At 38.2% G+C, this 19,044-nt stretch overlaps 1 protein-coding gene and 1 long non-coding RNA gene across 2 annotated transcripts; both read left to right on the top strand.

The window, feature by feature from the left end:
• Positions 1–10,307: 10,307 nt before the first annotated feature.
• LOC105443613 lies at positions 10,308–13,064 on the top strand. The gene is made up of 3 exons (XR_972808.2): positions 10,308–10,462; positions 12,092–12,169; positions 12,976–13,064. It is a non-coding gene; the product is annotated as an uncharacterized LOC105443613 (long non-coding RNA).
• A 732-nt stretch (positions 13,065–13,796) lies between these two features.
• LOC587721 (coiled-coil domain-containing protein 152-like) lies at positions 13,797–19,044 on the top strand. Its single transcript, XM_030996813.1, has 6 exons — positions 13,797–13,861; positions 14,654–14,718; positions 15,263–15,365; positions 15,840–15,967; positions 16,732–16,827; positions 18,234–19,044. The coding sequence occupies exons 1-6, from the start codon at positions 13,813–13,815 to the stop codon at positions 18,357–18,359; spliced, it is 567 nt and encodes a 188-aa protein (XP_030852673.1). The 5' UTR covers positions 13,797–13,812; the 3' UTR covers positions 18,360–19,044.

The following is a 19,044-nucleotide window of genomic DNA, read 5'->3' as shown; positions in this document are numbered from 1 at the left end:
CCCCCCCCCCCTTTCAATTTTCCATATGTTGTACACTTAGAGTTAGGAAAATGACTGTCTGCAGGAAGACTAGTCCGCTATCGAAGAACCATCTAACTTTTGATAAAATAGCATTTTTCGGAAGATTAGACCTTGTTCTTGAACTTCCATTAATATCTTTAATACGTATTTTCTCTGAGCGCTAGCGGACCGATCCAAAGTTACCCCCCCTTTCAATTTTCCATATGTTGTACACTTAGAGTTAGGAAAATGACTGTCTGCAGGAAGACTAGTCCGCTATCGAAGAACCATCTAACTTTTGATAAAATAGCATTTTTCGAAGATTAGACCTTGTTCTTGAACTTCCATTAATCTCTTTAATACGTATTTTCTCTGAGCGCTAGCGGACCGATCCAAAGTTACCCCCCCCCCCCCCTTTCAATTTTCCATATGTTGTACACTTAGAGTTAGGAAAATGACTGTCTGCAGGAAGACTAGTCCGCTATCGAAGAACCATCTAACTTTTGATAAAATAGCATTTTTTTGAAAGATTAGACCTTGTTCTTGAACTTCCATTAATCTCTTTAATACGTATTTTCTCTGAGCGCTAGCGGACCGATCCAAAGTTACCCCCCCCCCTTTCAATTTTCCATATGTTGTACACTTAGAGTTAGGAAAATGACTGTCTGCAGGAAGACTAGTCCGCTATCGAAGAACCATCTAACTTTTGATAAAATAGCATTTTTTGAAAGATTAGACCTTGTTCTTGAACTTCCATTAATCTCTTTAATACGTATTTTCTCTGAGCGCTAGCGGACCGATCCAAAGTTACTCCCCCCCCCCCTCCTCCAATTTTCCATATGTTGTACACTTAGAGTTAGGAAAATGACTGTCTGCAGGAAGACTAGTCCGCTATCGAAGAACCATCTAACTTTTGATAAAATAGCATTTTTTCGAAAGATTAGACCTTTTCTTGAACCTCCATTAATCTCTTTAATACGTATTTTCTCTGAGCGCTAGCGGACCGATCCAAAGTTACCCCCCCCCCTTTCAATTTTCCATATGTTGTACACTTAGAGTTAGGAAAATGACTGTCTGCAGGAAGACTAGTTTGCTATCGAAGAACCATCTAACTTTTGTTAAAATAGCATTTTTTCGAAAGATCAGACCTTAATCTTGAACTTCCATTAATCTCTTTAATACGTATTTTCTCTGAGCGCTAGCGGACCGATCCAAAGTTCCCCCCCCCCCTTCAATTTTCCATATGTTGTACACTTAGAGTTAGGAAAATGACTGTCTGCAGGAAGACTAGTCCGCTATCGAAGAACCATCTAACTTTTGTTAAAATAGCATTTTTTCGAAAGATCAGACCTTAATCTTGAACTTCCATTAATCTCTTTAATACGTATTTTCTCTGAGCGCTAGCGGACCGATCCAAAGTTACCCCCCCCCCCCCCCAATTGTCCATATGTTGTACACGTAGAGTTAGGAAAATGACTGTCTGCAGGAAGACTAGTTTGCTATCGAAGAACCATCTAACTTTTGATAAAATAGCATTTTTTCGAAAGATTAGACCTTTTCTTGAACCTCCATTAATCTCTTTAATACGTATTTTCTCTGAGCGCTAGCGGACCGATCCAAAGTTACCCCCCCCCCCCCTTCAATTTTCCATATGTTGTACACTTAGAGTTAGGAAAATGACTGTCTGCAGGAAGACTAGTTTGCTATCGAAGAACCATCTAACTTTTGTTAAAATAACATTTTTTCGAAAGATCAGACCTTAATCTTGAACTTCCATTAATCTCTTTAATACGTATTTTCTCTGAGCGCTAGCGGACCGATCCAAAGTTACCCCCCCCCCCCAAATTGTCCCATAGGTTGTACACGTAGAGTTAGGAAAATGACTGTCTGCAGGAAGACTAGTTTGCTACCGAAGAATCATTTAACTTTTGATAAAATAACATTTTTTCGAAAGATCAGACCTTAATCTTGAACTTCCATTAATCTCTTTAATACGTATTTTCTCTGAGCGCTAGCGGACCGATCCAAAGTTACCCCCCCCCCCCTTTCAATTTTCCATATGTTGTACACTTAGAGTTAGGAAAATGACTGTCTGCAGGAAGACTAGTCCGCTATCGAAGAACCATCTAACTTTTGATAAAATAGCATTTTTTCGGAAGATTAGACCTTGTTCTTGAACTTCCATTAATCTCTTTAATACGTATTTTCTCTGAGCGCTAGCGGACCGATCCAAAGTTACCCCCCCTTTCAATTTTCCATATGTTGTACACTTAGAGTTAGGAAAATGACTGTCTGCAGGAAGACTAGTCCGCTATCGAAGAACCATCTAACTTTTGATAAAATAGCATTTTTCGGAAGATTAGACCTTGTTCTTGAACTTCCATTAATCTCTTTAATACGTATTTTCTCTGAGCGCTAGCGGACCGATCCAAAGTTACCCCCCCCCCCCTTTCAATTTTCCATATGTTGTACACTTAGAGTTAGGAAAATGACTGTCTGCAGGAAGACTAGTCCGCTATCGAAGAACCATCTAACTTTTGATAAAATAGCATTTTTTCGAAAGATTAGACCTTGTTCTTGAACTTCCATTAATCTCTTTAATACGTATTTTCTCTGAGCGCTAGCGGACCGATCCAAAGTTACCCCCCCCCCCCCTTTCAATTTTCCATATGTTGTACACTTAGAGTTAGGAAAATGACTGTCTGCAGGAAGACTAGTCCGCTATCGAAGAACCATCTAACTTTTGATAAAATAGCATTTTTTGAAAGATTAGACCTTGTTCTTGAACTTCCATTAATCTCTTTAATACGTATTTTCTCTGAGCGCTAGCGGACCGATCCAAAGTTACCCCCCCCCCCCCCCCTCCTCCAATTTTCCATATGTTGTACACTTAGAGTTAGGAAAATGACTGTCTGCAGGAAGACTAGTCCGCTATCGAAGAACCATCTAACTTTTGATAAAATAGCATTTTTTCGAAAGATTAGACCTTTTCTTGAACCTCCATTAATCTCTTTAATACGTATTTTCTCTGAGCGCTAGCGGACCGATCCAAAGTTACCCCCCCCCCCCCTTTCAATTTTCCATATGTTGTACACTTAGAGTTAGGAAAATGACTGTCCGCAGGAAGACTAGTTTGCTATCGAAGAACCATCTAACTTTTGTAAAATAACATTTTTTCGAAAGATCAGACCTTAATCTTGAACTTCCATTAATCTCTTTAATACGTATTTTCTCTGAGCGCTAGCGGACCGATCCAAAGTTACCCCCCCCCCCCCCCAATTGTCCATAGGTTGTACACGTAGAGTTAGGAAAATGACTGTCTGCAGGAAGACTAGTTTGCTACCGAAGAACCATCTAACTTTTGATAAAATAACATTTTTTCGAAAGATCAGACCTTGTTCTTGAACTTCCATTCATCTCTTTAATACGTATTTTCTCTGAGCGCTAGCGGACCGATCCAAAGTTACTCCCCCCCCCCCCCCTCCCCTCCTCCAATTTTCCATATGTTGTACACTTAGAGTTAGGAAAATGACTGTCTGCAGGAAGACTAGTCCGCTATCGAAGAACCATCTAACTTTTGATAAAATAGCATTTTTTCGAAAGATTAGACCTTTTCCTTGAACCTCCATTAATCTCTTTAATACGTATTTTCTCTGAGCGCTAGCAGACCGATCCAAAGTTACCCCCCCCCCCCTTTCAATTTTCCATATGTTGTACACTTAGAGTTAGGAAAATGACTGTCTGCAGGAAGACTAGTTTGCTATCGAAGAACCATCTAACTTTTGTTAAAATAACATTTTTTCCAAAGATCAGACCTTAATCTTGAACTTCCATTAATCTCTTTAATACGTATTTTCTCTGAGCGCTAGCGGACCGATCCAAAGTTACCCCCCCCCCCAAATTGTCCCATAGGTTGTACACGTAGAGTTAGGAAAATGACTGTCTGCAGGAAGACTAGTTTGCTATCGAAGAACATCTAACTTTTGATAAAATAACATTTTTTCGAAAGATCAGACCTTAATCTTGAACTTCCATTAATCTCTTTAATACGTATTTTCTCTGAGCGCTAGCGGACCGATCCAAAGTTACCCCCCCCCCCCCTTTCAATTTTCCATATGTTGTACACTTAGAGTTAGGAAAATGACTGTCTGCAGGAAGACTAGTCCGCTATCGAAGAACCATCTAACTTTTGATAAAATAACATTTTTTCGGAAGATTAGACCTTGTTCTTGAACTTCCATTAATCTCTTTAATACGTATTTTCTCTGAGCGCTAGCGGACCGATCCAAAGTTACCCCCCCTTTCAATTTTCCATATGTTGTACACTTAGAGTTAGGAAAATGACTGTCTGCAGGAAGACTAGTCCGCTATCGAAGAACCATCTAACTTTTGATAAAATAGCATTTTATCGGAAGATTAGACCTTGTTCTTGAACTTCCATTAATCTCTTTAATACGTATTTTCTCTGAGCGCTAGCGGACCGATCCAAAGTTACCCCCCCCCCCCTTTCAATTTTCCATATGTTGTACACTTAGAGTTAGGAAAATGACTGTCTGCAGGAAGACTAGTCCGCTATCGAAGAACCATCTAACTTTTGATAAAATAGCATTTTTTTGAAAGATTAGACCTTGTTCTTGAACTTCCATTAATCTCTTTAATACGTATTTTCTCTGAGCGCTAGCGGACCGATCCAAAGTTACCCCCCCCCCCAATTGTCCCATAGGTTGTACACGTAGAGTTAGGAAAATGACTGTCTGCAGGAAGACTAGTTTGCTACCGAAGAACCATCTAACTTTTGTTAAAATAACATTTTATCGGAAGATTAGACCTTGTTCTTGAACTTCCATTAATCTCTTTAATACGTATTTTCTCTGAGCGCTAGCGGACCGATCCAAAGTTACTCCCCCCCCCCCCCCCTCCTCCAATTTCCATATGTTGTACACTTAGAGTTAGGAAAATGACTGTCTGCAGGAAGACTAGTCCGCTATCGAAGAACCATCTAACTTTTGATAAAATAGCATTTTTTCGAAAGATTAGACCTTTTCCTTGAACCTCCATTCTTTAATACGTATTTTCTCTGAGCGCTAGCGGACCGATCCAAAGTTACCCCCCCCCCCCTTTCAATTTTCCATATGTTGTACACTTAGAGTTAGGAAAATGACTGTCTGCAGGAAGACTAGTTTGCTATCGAAGAACCATCTAACTTTTGTTAAAATAACATTTTTTCGAAAGATCAGACCTTAATCTTGAACTTCCATTAATCTCTTTAATACGTATTTTCTCTGAGCGCTAGCGGACCGATCCAAAGTTACCCCCCCCCCCAAAAAAAAAATTGTCCCATAGGTTGTACACGTAGAGTTAGGAAAATGACTGTCTGCAGGAAGACTAGTTTGCTACCGAAGAACCATCTAACTTTTGATAAAATAACATTTTTTCGAAAGATCAGACCTTAATCTTGAACTTCCATTAATCTCTTTAATACGTATTTTCTCTGAGCGCTAGCGGACCGATCCAAAGTTACCCCCCCCCCCTCCCCCCCTTTCAATTTTCCATATGTTGTACACTTAGAGTTAGGAAAATGACTGTCTGCAGGAAGACTAGTCCGCTATCGAAGAACCATCTAACTTTTTTATAAAATAGCATTTTATCGGAAGATTAGACCTTGTTCTTGAACTTCCATTAATCTCTTTAATACGTATTTTCTCTGAGCGCTAGCGGACCGATCCAAAGTTACCCCCCCCCCCCTTTCAATTTTCCATATGTTGTACACTTAGAGTTAGGAAATGACTGTCTGCAGGAAGACTAGTTTGCTATCGAAGAACCATCTAACTTTTGTTAAAATAACATTTTTTCGAAAGATCAGACCTTAATCTTGAACTTCCATTAATCTCTTTAATACGTATTTTCTCTGAGCGCTAGCGGACCGATCCAAAGTTACCCCCCCCCCTTTCAATTTTCCATATGTTGTACACTTAGAGTTAGGAAAATGACTGTCTGCAGGAAGACTAGTTTGCTATCGAAGAACCATCTAACTTTTGTTAAAATAACATTTTTTCGAAAGATCAGACCTTAATCTTGAACTTCCATTAATCTCTTTAATACGTATTTTCTCTGAGCGCTAGCGGACCGATCCAAAGTTACCCCCCCCCCCCAAAAAAAAATTGTCCCATAGGTTGTACACGTAGAGTTAGGAAAATGACTGTCTGCAGGAAGACTAGTTTGCTACCGAAGAACCATCTAACTTTTGATAAAATAACATTTTTTCGAAAGATCAGACCTTAATCTTGAACTTCCATTAATCTCTTTAATACGTATTTTCTCTGAGCGCTAGCGGACCGATCCAAAGTTACCCCCCCCCTTCAATTTTCCATATGTTGTACACTTAGAGTTAGGAAAATGACTGTCTGCAGGAAGACTAGTCCGCTATCGAAGAACCATCTAACTTTTGATAAAATAGCATTTTATCGGAAGATTAGACCTTGTTCTTGAACTTCCATTAATCTCTTTAATACGTATTTTCTCTGAGCGCTAGCGGACCGATCCAAAGTTACCCCCCCCCCCCTTTCAATTTTCCATATGTTGTACACTTAGAGTTAGGAAAATGACTGTCTGCAGGAAGACTAGTCCGCTATCGAAGAACCATCTAACTTTTGATAAAATAGCATTTTATCGGAAGATTAGACCTTGTTCTTGAACTTCCATTAATCTCTTTAATACGTATTTTCTCTGAGCGCTAGCGGACCGATCCAAAGTTACCCCCCCCCCCCCTTTCAATTTTCCATATGTTGTACACTTAGAGTTAGGAAAATGACTGTCTGCAGGAAGACTAGTCCGCTATCGAAGAACCATCTAACTTTTGATAAAATAGCATTTTTTTGAAAGATTAGACCTTGTTCTTGAACTTCCATTAATCTCTTTAATACGTATTTTCTCTGAGCGCTAGCGGACCGATCCAAAGTTACTCCCCCCCCCCCTCCTCCAATTTTCCATATGTTGTACACTTAGAGTTAGGAAAATGACTGTCTGCAGGAAGACTAGTCCGCTATCGAAGAACCATCTAACTTTTGATAAAATAGCATTTTTTCGAAAGATTAGACCTTTTCCTTGAACCTCCATTAATCTCTTTAATACGTATTTTCTCTGAGCGCTAGCGGACCGATCCAAAGTTACCCCCCCTCCCCTTTCAATTTTCCATATGTTGTACACTTAGAGTTAGGAAAATGACTGTCCGCAGGAAGACTAGTCCGCTATCGAAGAACCATCTAACTTTTGTTAAAATAACATTTTTTCGAAAGATCAGACCTTAATCTTGAACTTCCATTAATCTCTTTAATACGTATTTTCTCTGAGCGCTAGCGGACCGATCCGAAGTTCCCCCCCCCCCTTCCAATTTTCCATATGTTGTACACGTAGAGTTAGGAAAATGACTGTCTGCAGGAAGACTAGTCCGCTATCGAAGAACCATCTAACTTTTTATTAAATAGCATTTTTTCGGAAGATTAGACCTTGTTCTTGAACTTCCATTAATCTCTTTAATACGTATTTTCTCTGAGCGCTAGCGGACCGATCCAAAGTTACTCCCCCCCCCCCCCTCCAATTTTCCATATGTTGTACACTTAGAGTTAGGAAAATGACTGTCTGCAGGAAGACTAGTCCGCTATCGAAGAACCATCTAACTTTTGATAAAATAGCATTTTTTCGAAAGATTAGACCTTTTCCTTGAACCTCCATTAATCTCTTTAATACGTATTTTCTCTGAGCGCTAGCGGACCGATCCAAAGTTACCCCCCCCCCCCTTTCAATTTTCCATATGTTGTACACTTAGAGTTAGGAAAATGACTGTCTGCAGGAAGACTAGTCCGCTATCGAAGGACCATCTAACTTTTGTTAAAATAACATTTTTTCGAAAGATCAGACCTTAATCTTGAACTTCCATTAATCTCTTTAATACGTATTTTCTCTGAGCGCTAGCGGACCGATCCAAAGTTACCCCCCCCCCCCCCAAATTGTCCCATAAGTTGTACACGTAGAGTTAGGAAAATGACTGTCTGCAGGAAGACTAGTTTGCTACCGAAGAACCATCTAACTTTTGATAAAATAGCATTTTTTCGAAAGATCAGACCTTAATCTTGAACTTCCATTAATCTCTTTAATACGTATTTTCTCTGAGCGCTAGCGGACCGATCCAAAGTTACCCCCCCCCCCCCTTTCAATTTTCCATATGTTGTACACTTAGAGTTAGGAAAATGACTGTCTGCAGGAAGACTAGTTTGCTATCGAAGAACCATCTAACTTTTGATAAAATAGCATTTTTTCGAAAGATTAGACCTTGTTCTTGAACTTCCATTAATCTCTTTGATACGTATTTTCTCTGAGCGCTAGCGGACCGATCCAAAGTTACCCCCCCCCCCCCTCCAAATTTTCCTTAATGACACATAGAGAGTAATAGGAAAATGACCGTCTATTTTAACCTTAATTTTTCTAGTTTGATATAAAAAAATAATATAATTTTTTATTTTGGCAAACTTTTCGTTTTTGTTCAAAATCAGGTGAATAAATAATTTATTTAGTTGCATTATTGAAATTTTAATTTAAGACCCTTATACTTTTTACATTCTTCAAATTGGTTTTCCGGCTGGAATCCGGCCAACTTCCATTCAATGATATAGATAGAGGGCGTGTAGCTCTATCGACAACCTCGTCTCCAATTTACTTCTCCAGTTGGCATGCAGCATGCAGGCAGATATGGTCCCGCAGATGTATAGTTATGATATTACCGCCGAGAGTTTTGTTATTTTTCTATTTTTAATTTTATGATGGCGGGGGGACAATTGTATTATGTAAAGTATAAGGTACCACATGCAGGTGCGAATTTTGATATCAGTTTTGCTTATTGCATAGTTAATAAAGTAGGGTTAAAAATTATACAACACTACCGGTATTTAGAACTTTATGGTCATTACAATGTTCAATAGATGACGCTAGACGAAGGACGACTTTATTAAATTAGAGGGACAAAATGTTTTGGAACCAGATATATCTTTTTACGAGAGTAAAACAAAGAAACACTAAGAATATTTGAAGGAGACGCAGTGGCTCAGTTGTCGAGCAGCCTGGTCATGACCGGGAGGTCATGAGTTCGAAACCTAGCTTTGGTGAGGCGCATTAATCTTCATTATCAGGTCCGCTGATTGGTTGATTGCTTACAAGAATACACATGCTTTCTAGCAGTCAGGTAAAAAAAGCAAAAAAAAAAAAAAACTAAATTATAATGTTTTAAACAAGAGATGGCGCTAGACCACTTAAGATATAGCGTAAGAGCACAGCTTGCTACGACTGAATTTCAATTGTCAATTCCTTAGAAAATCATTAGAACAGGAAATATATTAACGTCAACATGCCCACCTGTCAAATTCAATTTTCAATGGTGATAAAAATCTTTCACCTCTGTTAAACATTGATCGCCTGATAGGCCTACAAATTCGTCGAAAAAAAATTCATGGACTCAACTTTGATTGATGATATAAATTTATTTCCTGTTGCTTTGTGCATTTTGAGATTATTTAAAATCTTGTTATACCTGTAGTTCCCTTTACAACAGTTTAGTTATTTATCAATTAATTCATTTTATCTCAACAGAGTAGCACAAAGATTCTCCGCCGTGTACAAATAAAATAATATTAAAAACATAGAAATTGACTAAAGTTTAAATACATTCTATTTTTGTATACATAAAATCTGACCAAAAAAATAATTTGACATCCAATTCGTTTAAGAGGCAGCGAAGCTCGGTCAAAGCGATGGTGGTTGGGGTTGTCATAGTGGTGGTTGGGTTGTTGTTGGTGGTGGGTTGGAGTGTTGATGGGGTGCATGGTGGTGGTGGTGGTGGTGGTGGTACGTGGTGCATGGTGGTGGCTTGGTGGTGGTGGCTTGGGGGTGGTGGCTTGGTGGTAGTGGTGGCTTGGTGGTGGCGGTGGTGTTGGTAGTGGTGGCTTGGTGGTGGCAGTGGTGGTGGTGGTGGTGGTGGTGGGTAATTGGTGATGGTGGCCGTCGGGGTTGGTGGACTGGTGGTGGTGGGTTGTTGTGGTTGTGTTTTTTGGTAGATAGTGGGTAGCCAAGGTGGGGTGCCGGGGGGGGGGGGGGGTGCCGGGGGGGGGGGCCGGGTGGGAGCCGTAGCTTAGGAACAATTGGTAATGGTATACGCTTTTAGGCACTCCACGCGGAGCGCGAGCCGACCGGAGCTACGGAGTCCAAATGGTGGTTCTATATCTACGGTAGATCACGAGTTCACAGGTACCTGCCTGCATGGGCCTCGTACTAGATGGGGCCTCACCCGCAGTTTCGCGGCCTGCCCGAGCCCCGCGGACGCAAGCGCCGGGCTCCGTCCCCTCGATCGCTTGCTAGCTGATTTAATAGCTGGCTAAACTCTCCGAGCACAGGTGCCATATTTGCAAGCAATCTTGTAAGTATATAGCATTCGATCCAAAATTCAAAATTTGGCAAAGAGAGAGAGAGAGAGAGAGAGCGCGCGCAACATTGGAAAGAATGATAACAAGAGGAGGACAATTATTGAAAATAGACAAGTATTGACATTGTGAATAAATTTCATTCAACACTATCTCTCTGTCACAAATTCCCTGGCTCGCCGCTCGGGAGTCCAAGCCGATGGTGACCCTCTGGCAGGATCTGCGAGCTGCCTGAGCTGCGGTGCCGTCATTGGGCTCGACGGATCTAGTAATAGTATCTTGGTGTAAATAAAAGTATCTTGGTGTAATTAAACCTGGACGTTGCACAGTGGTCTAGATCTAGTCACAGAAATAGTTGTATAGGGAGGACTGTAATTGTAAATAAGGCTTCCCTGTCCCCAGGTACGCAGGGGTGGGGGGGGGGGGGCGGTTTGCGGTTTGCTTTGGTATTTCTTACCCCGCCCCCCCCTCCCCCGCCTATTCAGCCGCTGGCTGAGTCGTTGCGATTTTTTTGCCCCCCCCCCCCGCTTATTCAGTGGCTGGCTGAGTCGTTGGAAAATTTTCGGCCAAATTTAAAACCCCCCCCCCCCCTTGTAAAAATCCTGCGTACGCCACTGCCTGTCCCATATTGATGTAGATCTGTACTAAGATTTTGCGTAGACCCTAGTTCTAAACTAGCTCTGCTACATGTACATACATACAACATGTACAAAGTGAAACTAGATCTAGGCCTAACTTCATGACTTAGGCCCGGGCCCGGACTACTAGTCCTAGAACCGTAGGTGTAGAGCTAGATTGTTTGAGCGTTAAAACGAATAGATCATCATGTTTTGATCTAGAAGAATTTATTATTTACATTATTGTGGCATAGTCTAGGCTTTAGCAACCAGTATATCATTTGCACTTTTGTGCAAACTGGTTTAGGTTTATCTGAATTTTGTCTTTTTTGTTGGGGGTTGGGTAAAGATGAAATTACCTCAAGCATGTCCTGGAGGGAGATTTTCATCCCTATGACTTGCCAATTTTTAATGAAAAGAATCGGGTGGAAATTCTCCAAAATTTGATTCATGACATTAGGTCCAAAAAGTAGAACGAAAGCTTCAGTTCAGTCTGCAATATCGATGGTTGTTCTGCTGAGACTACGTCTGGGTACACTGACTGCCTCAAGTTACATCTCTGACTGCAACCATGTGCACTCCACTGGCTCCCATACCAATAACTCCTCCAAGACGTGTCACTATAAAACAGCAGCAGAATTCATGTAAATTCTTACCCTTTTCCCTGGCAAGACAATAAATGATTCTTCTTGTTCCCCTAGTAAATCATTTTTCAAATAGAATTATAATCTTATATTATATCAATTAGATCTATACTGTTTCACATGTCTAATTGATGAATCAAACTCTTAGATCTCGATAAAGAAAAACTGGGGACAAACTTTTTCGTGGATTTCGGTGAAAATTGCTAATCTGTTAGAGGTGCGCCAAGGGCAACCGTCTGAGTTTGGGAAAGGTTGATAAATGTCAGTTTTATTAAAGAATTCCCCATACCAGAGGGTTATTTCTGTCCGGTCTTGGGGGATTCATAAAAAGTCTCAAGATTGTCATATTTTTTCTTGTTGATAGTCCAGATCAAAGGTCATGTCATCAACAAAGGGCATCGACTTGGACAAAGTGGTGGAGGAGTTTACTTCTTTGCACAGGGTATGTATTAAGTAGCTTACCATGCAAATAGCGGTAATGAACACCCACACAAATATTCAAGAAGTAGAAGTGAGGAAGAGGAAGAAGGAGAAGAAGGGGAAGAAGAAGAAGAAGAAGAGGAAGAAGAAGAAGAAGAAGAAGAAGAAGAAGATAAAGAAGAAGAGGAGGAAGAAGAAGAAGAAGAAGAAGAAGAAGAAGAAGGAGAAGAAAAAGAAGAAGAGGAAAAAGAAGAAGGAGGAGGAGGAGGAGAAGAAGAAGAAGAAGAAGAAGAAGAAAAAGAAGAAGAAGAAGAAGAGGAAGAAGATGAAGAAGAGGAAGAAGATGAAGATAAAGAAGAAGAAGAAGAAGAAGAAGAAGAAGAAGAAGAAGAAGAAGAAGAAGAAGCCAACAACAAAGAAACAGAACTAGACAAAAGTATATTATTAGAGGTCAAGTAAAATTTATTGAACAAATCTTCAGTCAAGGTTTTTCTTGTTTTTAAGTTTGATATTTTGATAATACAAACATTAAATCTCTCGGTATTGGATTGGTACAGTACTTAAGTTAAATGCTTTATCATAGTCTTCAAGGTTTTTTTTTCCTGAATTAATATATACAGTACTAGTATTAGTTAATCTATTGTTTTGTTATTCAAAACAAATTAAAAAATGCTAGATTCCCCCCATACAAAAAAAAACAAATACCCAATTTATAATCTAGAAAAAGAATTTAAGCAACCATACAGTCTGAAAATAAATGTCTGAGAATTTATAATGAAGAAAAGTGTTCCTACATTGATTTCATGATGTTTTTGTTTTCCCAAACAGCTTCATGAAAAGCTAATCCAAGAGAAGGAAGGTCTAGAGAACGAAGTTGCTCTTCTGCAAAGAGAGTATGAATCATCCAAGGAGAGACATACAGGAACAATGAAAGGTATTCCCTCAGACTCACAATTTAAGGTGATCTAGAGAACTTTCTAGTCAGAGGAATTCTTTCCTGCCTCCCTGAACAAACATGGCACAGAGTCTGTGCAATTTTCCTTGATTTTCTTCAAGATATCACTGATGCAAAAGAACACCTAGGGCCCTGTTTCATGAAAATTCTTATCAAAATGAAAAATTGGCCAAAATTCTAAATCAAATTTGTTCTGAAATGCAATGATTTTGTAGCTTATAACAGATATTTTAACTTGTTATTAATAAGAAGTTAGGCTTTGATTCTGTATATGTCTATTTTACAGGCCTACCTGTAAGCTGATTAAACATGTTTTTTTAATAATTAAAACAAAAACAAACAAAAAATTGTTATAGCTTTCTATGAGAATTGAAATGAAATCATCACTTTGGGTCATCATGCTACTGTTTTCCAGGATCTGGCAAATGAAAAGAACTAAGAATGATGCCAATTGGAGTTAAATATATTGAAAAATCTGTTGCAGAGATATATATATTTTTCTTGGTCCAGTTTTCTCAAATTCAATTCAGAGGCTGTGTTACAGGTTGTCCCTTTAAAAAAAAAATCTAGAAAGGTATAAAATAGTATAGATATTAATATACAGTTTGCTTATAAAAATCTTGCTGGCTACTGCTATGAATTTAAGAGAACATCAGAATCCTTGTGAAATTTTGTTACATTTATTTTCAGATTTCAAACAAGCTCAAGAGATGGTTACCAAGCTTCAGAACATGTTAAAGCTGAAGTGTAATCTTGAAGGTTGTATTCCAAATGTTTGTATTTGGTGTTCTTGATCAGTGTGTCTCGATCTTCAATATGTATTTGTGTATAAAACTCTAAGAAAATGGACTTTGATGAAATAAAGGCTGTAATATAATCACAAACACTTTCAAGAAGCCAACCTACATGTGAAAGCAATTTGAATAGCTCAGCATCATTCATCCGTAAATAGGTTTAAAGATGACAAGGATTTATTATGTAAATCTAGACATGCTAGTAAGGTACATAAAAATGCCCTTTGATTGACTTTTAAAATGTTTTTTGGGATTATGTTCTTGTAACTGTCTCTCAACTTGAAAGTAACTAGAATTGATGAAAAGGAAAACAAAACATGGCTTCTAGGCTTGTACAATTTTTTATTTTGATATATTCACATCTAATAAAGATGATGTATGATGAATATTAGGGATACATTCTGCATATTTGTTTGAAATTGTTGTTGCACTCATAATTGTTATCATTGATTTAGCAATGTCATGGACAGGAAATAAGTGATTTTTTCAAAATGTGTAGCTGGTTTATAGAAAAAACAAACATTGACAGGTGACGGAATTGCATTCAAGATTAAATATGTTTACTTTTTTTTACAACAAATACTCAATCTGTGCCCCCCTCCTCTCTCTCTACCTGCCTCTCTTGATCTCCCTCTTTCTCTTTTTTCTCTCCGTTTATTTTTATCTATCTCTTTCTACCATCATCTCTAGTTAGTATGATTTTAAAACTTCTTGAAAATACTACATTTTCAAGTCTGTCTTTATCTTTAACATTTAGATGAGAACCAAGAACTCAAAGACAAAGTCACAAATGTTATAGATGAGCTTGCCATTACTCGAGAGGTAAGTGCTTTAGAAACCATCCTTACCTACAAAGAAAGTTTTTGAAAAACTTACTTAACATTACAACCAATATGAAGGGCAGAAATGCTTGACTCTCATAGATATTTGTTTTTTCAACTAAAACAATACCATGTCAAATTACATTGCAAGTATTACATTACATTCACACATGATTCTCATCTGCAGATCAGAGATCGATTTGAATTCTTTTTAGCTTGATGGATTTTTAAGATTCTTAATCAAGATACAAAATGCACTGCTTATGAAAAAGGCTTCTCAATTTGCCATGTTATAAGTTTTTGTAGAATGTGAGTCTTTAACTTATCTGCAGCCTTTACAGACACTTATCATGAGTCATTGGTCAAGTTTCTCAAGTCACCTATTACACTGAAGTTCAGTCTTCAGTAGCGATGGTTGTTCCACTGGCACTGAGACTACATCTCGTTCCACCGACCACCTGGGAAGATTAATTAAGAATCATATCAGATATTTATTTCTGTTTTTAATGTAAAGCTTGTGTTCTTGTTTGTTTGTTTTTAATCAGGAACACAAGCTAGCCATGACCATGTCTGAGAAGAAGATGGAAGATCTCCAAGCAAGTCACAAACAGGAAATAGATGAACTTCTAGAGACTACCACAGCACAGAGTAAGTTACTGCAACATTATTTAGAGTTAGACTACCTTTTCATATTCAATATAAAAGAACCAGTTATCTTCAAAAGGAGGATACTCTTTTCGGGATGTTATTCTATGTGTGATAGATGATAATGGCTGGTAATTTAAACATTTAACGTTGATTGTAAGTATCAAGACAAACGTTTAAATTTTTAGAAGCTTTTAATCTGATTGCAGTTATTGGTAAACAAAGGCCCCTTTTGTGTTTTGTCATGAAAGTCAAATGATTTTTATTTGGATGACCGTTATTTGCATTCTGTTATAACTTTGTAATAAATTCTGTATATAATGTATTGCAATAAGTATCTGTTAGTATGAAATATAATATTACATCCCGTTCAAATTTAACATCATTTTAAAAGGAAATTGTAGTATTTTAGCATGGTGCATTATTTTAAGTCAATCCTGAATTGACTTTGTCATTAAATTTATTTAATTCTTGTAGGAGAGAAGGAGGTTGGGCTATTACAAGAGAGTTTACAGTCCAAGATGAATGAGATTGGTAAACTTCATAAGCAGCTAACTGAGCTGGAGAGAGAGAAACAGACTGAAGTGGCTAGAGTTAGGCTGGAGGTAAGTTTCTATCCATTTTTATTAACAGCATTCTTCGTTAATATGATCCTGCATAAGATCAAACACATTTCTGCTATGTTACAGGGGCATTTTTTTTTTTTTTTAATTTTTTTTTTTTTTTTTTTGGGGGGGGGGGGGGAGGGGGTCACAAATGTTCTAAAGTACACACACAAAAAAGTGTACATCCTGAACTGTGGTTTGAACCCCTTCAAATATTAAACCCTAAAGCCACCTGCAAAATAAAATATCCCTTCTCTTTGTTGGTTGTCTGAATTTTCAAGCATTATTGCCCCCTATTTACAAAATCCTGGATCCGCCCCTGTCAACATTTATGCCCAAAGTCCCTTGTGCAATACTGAACTAGGACCCATTTATCCGATTAAGATGTGTAAATTCCCTTCCAGATAATACAATTCTATACAAAATATTTTTAAAAAGAGAAGAATCAAAAGCTGTGAAAAATAATGTAAGTTGTCACTTCCTTTCCTTGGTATTTAATGAACAACTGTCATTTGAACTAGGGAAATGATTTCTCTGTGTTACTTACTTTTCATTTCTTTCTAGTGCTTATGTAAAAGTGTAATATTAATTCAAATATTGTATCAAGAGAAGTTTAGTTGAAGATTGTTAATAATAGTGTGTGCCAGCTAGAGCCCCCAAAATAAGTGAGAGAGAGAGAGAGAGAGAGAGACAGAGGGGAGAGCGTGTGAGCTTTTCAATGCATTCTCTCAGTCCTCTCTTCTAATTATATTCTTTTGTCACAGTATGATGCCAAACTATTGAAGCTGCAGAAAGAAATCACGAGAGCTCAGCAACAGAGCTCAAAGACTGCAAACAGAGGCAGTGATATATTCAGACAGGTAAATATTAAACGGAAGTTTCCTGTGATTTATCCTCTGTTTCTCTGCATGATCTCTGCATCTGTTTCTATTTCTTCTGCTCTTAATTCTACTATTACTCTCTCAACCCTATCTCCCTCTCCCCCACTCTCTTTTTCTATCTCCTACTATTGATCTTACTATCTCCGTCACTTTCTCTTTCAAAGACTGCAAACAGAGGCAGTGATATATTCAGACAGGTAAGAAGCACGATTCAGAATTTTCCTGTGATTTAGCCTCCGTTTCTCTCCGTTTCATATTGAGGCGTCAGTGACTCAAAGACGTAACTCCATTTTGGCCATTTTGAGAAAAAGTGGTTTATGTGTCGCTGAGCACTTGGGCCTTTATAGGAGTTAAGTCTATGTTTCACTAGCCATTGACTTCAATGGGGTGTTGGGTGGAGTTAAGTCTTTGTGTTTCCTGGAAAGCCCACATTTTTCTGAACATTTTGATATCAAATACTCATTTTGGCAAAATACGCACTTACGTCTTTATGTCACTGAACCCTAGATATGTAGTCTCTCTTCCTGCTTCCCTTTCTGTTCCCTCCATGATCTCTGCATCTGTTTCTATTTCTTCTGCTCTTCTACCATTACTCTCTAATAACCCCTTTCCAGGATTGCCAGTTTTCAGGCCCTGACACCTTTCTACACATATCAGGCTTTATATTATCAGGCTTCATATTGTACATGTCTGGGTCTCTTTTCAGGCTCATCTGGAGAAACCAACCGGTATCCCTTCCCCTATCTCCCTCTCCCTTTCTCTCTCTCTCTCTCTCTCTCTCTCTCTTTCTCTCCTATTATTGAGCTTACTATCTCCATCACTTTGCCTTTCATCGCCATGCTGTGGTTTGAAAAAAAAAGTATGATTCTTTATTAGAATTATATACAGATGCTGCACGTTGCGACTTCAGCCATATATACATCATTCAAACAATAACATAAAAACATTAATTAAAAAAAATAATAATATGAATCATTAATTTCAAAGTGTTTAACTCCCCCCCCCCCTGTTATTGTCTCCCTGCATACCTATATGTAGATTGATTTATAATAAACACATTGACCATTATTATCAATGATGAATTTCTAGATAGTATTCTAGAAAATAAATATACGCCAAGGACTTATACATGAACAAATCTTCGAAACTATTAAATGTGAAAGCTGAAGCTGACCAGCAGATCTCGACTCTCAAGAGAGATAGTAGTTCGTCAATCCTTAATTAGAAAATAAATATACATGCCTATGACTTTTGCGCCTTGAGCACTCCATAGAGTGGATTTGGCACCATATAAAATTTATCATTATTTATAAAGGAACAAATCTTCTATTAAGGGAAAGACAGTGGAATAAATACATCCACTTCTTTTCTGTGATTTATTTTAGAAACTATCGAATGTGAAAGCCGAAGCTGACCAGCAGATCTCGTCTCTCAAGAGAACCATTTCTGACCTACAGAGGCGGCTTGATGCACAAACAGGAGGCACCTATGGACCAAAGAGAAAGTTCTGAGGTGGATAACTGCATCCTACGACAACAATAAACTTTTAAAATCTGCTCATGATCATATTTTGACTGATTTCGATTGTACCTTGAAGGATTTCTAAGCTTCTTAACTCCATATATTTGCTGTGGATTGCACCCCAGACTGCCACATTGTTTGGAGTCTATGGTTCGCATATGTATACTGTATGTGTGAAAAAAAGCTAACTGTGGCAATCTACTATTTCTTCCATATGTTAACATTAGCCAATTTAAGGAATTCATTAAACATTATACAAACCTGGTAAAAGGTAAACCACTTGAAAATACTGCAGCAACATAAATGCAATTTAAATAAACAGTGTGTGTTCCACATGTTTGTATCTTGTATGCATACAGGATATTGTTCCATGAAGTTTTATTCCTTGCTCCCCATAATATTTTCCCTTCCCTTTCATCGATAGGTGAAATTTGATGCATTTGAATTATGCAGGTAGTTTACTGTGTCTTGTCTGAACCGGATTTGTGATTTGATCTGATATATTTCTGAACTCCCCATAAAGTGTATTGTGAAATATTGTAGGCATCCATATGCAATAACGATCAATTAAGTTAGCATATGTTCTTTACTAACTCTTAGTAGATCAAGTACATGCATTCTAAAGTTGAGTTTAAGCCGTTTTCATTTTGTTACATGTACACGTATGTAAATGGT

This window comes from Strongylocentrotus purpuratus, unplaced genomic scaffold (assembly GCF_000002235.5).
Source record: "Strongylocentrotus purpuratus isolate Spur 01 unplaced genomic scaffold, Spur_5.0 spur5_scaffold_3, whole genome shotgun sequence".
NCBI classification, from domain to species: domain Eukaryota; kingdom Metazoa; phylum Echinodermata; class Echinoidea; order Camarodonta; family Strongylocentrotidae; genus Strongylocentrotus; species Strongylocentrotus purpuratus.
The sequence above is the reverse complement of the archived record's forward strand: the minus strand, read 5'-3'. Positions and strand labels throughout refer to the sequence as shown.